This window comes from Typha angustifolia, chromosome 11, assembly GCF_048772165.1.
Source record: "Typha angustifolia cultivar Huaian chromosome 11, ASM4877216v1, whole genome shotgun sequence".
Taxonomy (NCBI): domain Eukaryota; kingdom Viridiplantae; phylum Streptophyta; class Magnoliopsida; order Poales; family Typhaceae; genus Typha; species Typha angustifolia.
In genome coordinates this window covers 11,879,986-11,883,971 of record NC_133249.1, presented here as the reverse complement: position 1 = coordinate 11,883,971, position 3,986 = coordinate 11,879,986, and the positions used below count along the sequence as shown (strand labels likewise).

General features: G+C 39.5%; 1 protein-coding gene across 1 annotated transcript; it reads left to right on the top strand.

Annotated features, from left to right (window-relative positions):
• The first annotated feature begins 1,735 nt into the window (after nt 1–1,735).
• Nucleotides 1,736–3,519, top strand: LOC140770396 (protein EXORDIUM-like 3). The gene is made up of 2 exons (XM_073111583.1): nt 1,736–2,482; nt 2,837–3,519. The coding sequence occupies exons 1-2, from the start codon at nt 1,928–1,930 to the stop codon at nt 3,305–3,307; spliced, it is 1,026 nt and encodes a 341-aa protein (XP_072967684.1). The 5' UTR covers nt 1,736–1,927; the 3' UTR covers nt 3,308–3,519.
• The last annotated feature ends 467 nt before the right edge of the window (nt 3,520–3,986 follow it).

Below are 3,986 nucleotides of genomic sequence, written 5' to 3'. Positions count from 1 at the left end.
TAGCCAATATCTTATACAATTAATTCCGCTTTTGTGGATTTTCGCAAATCACCACCTACGTTTTGAGCATATTGCCAAAGAACCTACTTGAACATAACATATTTTCAAATTAGCTCCTCGTTTTCCAGTTATATTTGCAAGAAATCACTTTAATTTATTTTGATTTAGTACGAGATGCTCGTTTTTTATATTCTTTGCGTAATAGACCTTAAGTTTACCATTTTCCTCCGATTTGTCCTTAGATCCACTAAAAAATGACGGAAAGAGAGTTAATGTATGTTGTAACAGGCTGATATTCTATAAAAATAATATAAAATTATCTTTTTTAATTTTTCAGCTAAAAATAATAACTATACATGCAAGTAATCTGTATTAATTTAAAAGTTTTTTCTTGCTCCTCTATCTAGGAGGAAAATAAATACGATAACTACGTAATATGTATTCAAAGTTATTATTTTTATAATTCATAACTATTATTTTGTAGTTTACCTTTATTACTTTAATTATTCATAATTCAATTATTAATCTTGTGGTTTATAATTATTACTCTTGTAATTGATAGTTATTGAACATAATTAGTCATTGCTAAACTAAATTCACAATTACTATGTATTATATAAATATATTTGTGTGAGATATGGGATATTATTACTGTTTGCATCTTTTCAAATCAAAAAAGAATATATAAAAGTTAGAACGTAATTCACATATAATAAATGCAACGTATATTTTTATTTCTGTGAAATTTTATATATTACCCTAAATACGTGTAGGAGAAAAATATTTTTTTACTATCTACCATCTTTAGTCTTTAGAGGTATAATATTAATTAAAATTGTTTAGTGGTAATAAATATAGATATTTCTCTCTTCTCATTTCAATAATAATATCTCTTATCTCATAGATAAAGAGGTATTTTTTTATTATTATTCAAGAGCCCGAATGTTAGATATGGGCTGAATAAAGAGTCAACATTCCCTGAATATAAAAGCACTAAGATCTCATCAAACTTTTTAGCTAATATACTAAACCATCTAATTTAGATTTCAAACAGTGTGTGTCGTCGAACTATTACTTCGAACTAAATGCCATTGAGATAAAACTTTAAGCCATTACAATGCCGAGTTGCTCCTCTAAACCAACCACATTATCGAGCCATCAACCGAGCCAATTCATTGAGCCAAGTCACAACTAACTACGGAATAATTTTTTTTATAATAATTATTTAGAGTTAAAATTAATTTCATGACTAAAAAAGTAGACAAATTCACAATTAACTCATCATTGTAGGCGCAATTAATTTTTTTAATATTTACCGTTTAATAAAGACAAAGTAAGGGCGAAAAAGAAAATCCAACTCGGAGAAAAGTAAAAAGTATCGATTTAGAAAACAAAAAGAAAAGTGTATTTTTAATGGAAAACCATCCGTACGGAAGTTCAGAAAGTAGTTTAAATTCTACCCAACGTAAAAATAAAATGAGAATATCTTTAATTTTTGACTATAATATCCATATGATACGTTCTCTCTCTTCCGGAAAAATATTTACAAATGCTCAGAAGAATCTTGCAGCTGAAGTTGATAATAGCAGCGAAAGGCAATATGCAAACGAAGGCTTATAGTCTAATAGAGCGACAAGAAAGCCTACTCCTCGGGGGCAAGTCGGGCCCACTCTGACAAGTAGACAATAACGATCCTGCCTGTCATCCACCATTCTCCCCCCCCTCCCTTCGCAGTTTCCATGGCGCGCTTCTTCCACTACTTCTCTCTCTCCCTCTCTCATGTCCTCTCTCTCTCTCTCTCTCTCTCTCTCTCTCTCTCTCTCTCCAAATTTAAAATAAAACTTTAAAACCCCATAAACCCATTCCCCAACTCTTGTTCCTATCTCCACTCTGCTGCTGCTTTCTGCACTCCCCACCGCAAGCAAGAATGCAGCCATCGCTTCTTTGGTTCTCCTCTCCGCCTCTCCTCCTCCTCCTCCTACTAACCCCGGTGGTCCAATCATGGCGCCCCTGGCCCAGCACGGCGCTCAACACCTCCGAGAAGTACGAGGGCTCCTCGGAGTTCGTGCACCTCCGGTACCACATGGGACCCGTCCTCACCGCCAGCATCACTGTCCACCCGATCTGGTACGGCCGCTGGTCCCCTTCCCAGAAGCACATTATACGCTCCTTCCTCCGCTCCATCTCCCCTCCTCCGCACCTCTCCGGCCAAATCCCTAAACCCTCTGTCTCCTCATGGTGGCGCACCGTTCGCCTCTACACCGACCAGACCGGAGCCAACGTCTCAGGCACCGTTCTCCTCGGCGCCGAGAAGTCCGACCGCCGCCTCTCCCACGGCTCCTCCCTCACCCGCCTCACCATCCAGTCCGTCATCCGCGACGCCGTCACCGCGTCGAAGAAGCCCCTCCCGATCAACCCCAACGGCGCCCTCTACCTCGTCCTCACCTCACCCGAGATCACTGTGGAGGACTTCTGCGGCCAGGTCCGATTCCCAAAAATCCTCCTCCCCATTTAGCTCTGATTTTGTAGGAAAATTAATATTCCACACTCTCCATTCTCAACAATTTACGATTACCTCCTTATCGTTTCAGTATTCATGTTTGAATCCCTGCATTTCAAAGTTATTATAAAACACACTAAAAATACCGAAGGTTTTTAGGTTTAGGAATGGATACTACTTCGATTTTAATACTCCTTTTAATGGATTACCGAAAATATCAACTAATCTTAAATTCGTGAAAATATTTGGTGTGAAAGTGTTATTTTCCCAACTTTACATCATTACACGTACATTTTTAAAAATGTAAATATATCATCCATGACTATGACATCGCAGGTATGTGGGTTCCACTACTTCACCTTCCCATCCATCGTAGGCTACACGCTACCGTACGCCTGGGCGGGCAACTCGGACGGGCGGTGCACCGAGGTGTGCGCCTACCCATTCAAAATACCCGACTACATCCCCGGCGCGGCGCACCGGGCCGAGCGGCCGCCGAACGGCGACGTCGGCGTCGACGGGATGATCAGCGTCATCGCCCACGAGCTGGCGGAGGTGTCCTCGAACCCGCTGGTCAACGCGTGGTACGCCGGCGGCGACCCGTGCTTCCCGACGGAGATCGCCGATCTATGCGAGGGGATCTACGGGACCGGCGGCGGAGGGGCGTACACGGGGCAGCTGCTGGTGGACGGTGAGAGCGGGGCCGCATACAATGTTAATGGGGTCGGCGGGAGTAAGTTCTTGGTGCAGTGGATCTGGAATCCGGTGCTTAACTATTGCTCCGGACCTAACGCCCTTGATCAGTAGTAGTGGTAGAGTATCACAGTATGAGGTTGTTGATTATAAAAGCTATATACTAAAGTTGCAGAATTTTCCTTCCAAAAAAACTAAAAAGAAAAAAAAAAAAGAGTTGCAAGAATTAAGATGAGTGTGGATTTGGCATATAGCTTATGATGATCCATTCTGACAATGATTTCTTTCTTTCAACCTTTTAGTAAAGGACAATACATTTTACGTCATGAAGTTGTTTGGACGATACCACTTTAACCCTTCTACATTTTATTTTATTTCACTATGCCTTTAAAAATTATTATTTTTTAGAGATAATAAACTAATTTAATGGCTCGAAGAGAAAATTAGTCAAAATTCAGCATTTTGACCTCACCATAATATCAAACTAGATCTATTTTACTATAGCTATAGCTGTTGAATGTATCAATATCTTATCTAAAATGAGAAAGTGCCTTTTGATATATACATCACTAATCTTGTCGTTTATTTGGCTGCTACAGTGAAATCATCCTATTTTCGGTATCAAATTTAAGGTGTGATATGTTTTGGTAAAAAATTATTGAGATCGTTTATCGGACTGCTACAGTAAAACCATCCTACTTGTGATCTATTTTAGTAAAAAAAAGTTGAGAAACAGAGCTAGTTTAGTCGGAAAACGCTAAAATATACTGCTGCTTTTGGTTTCACTTCCTAT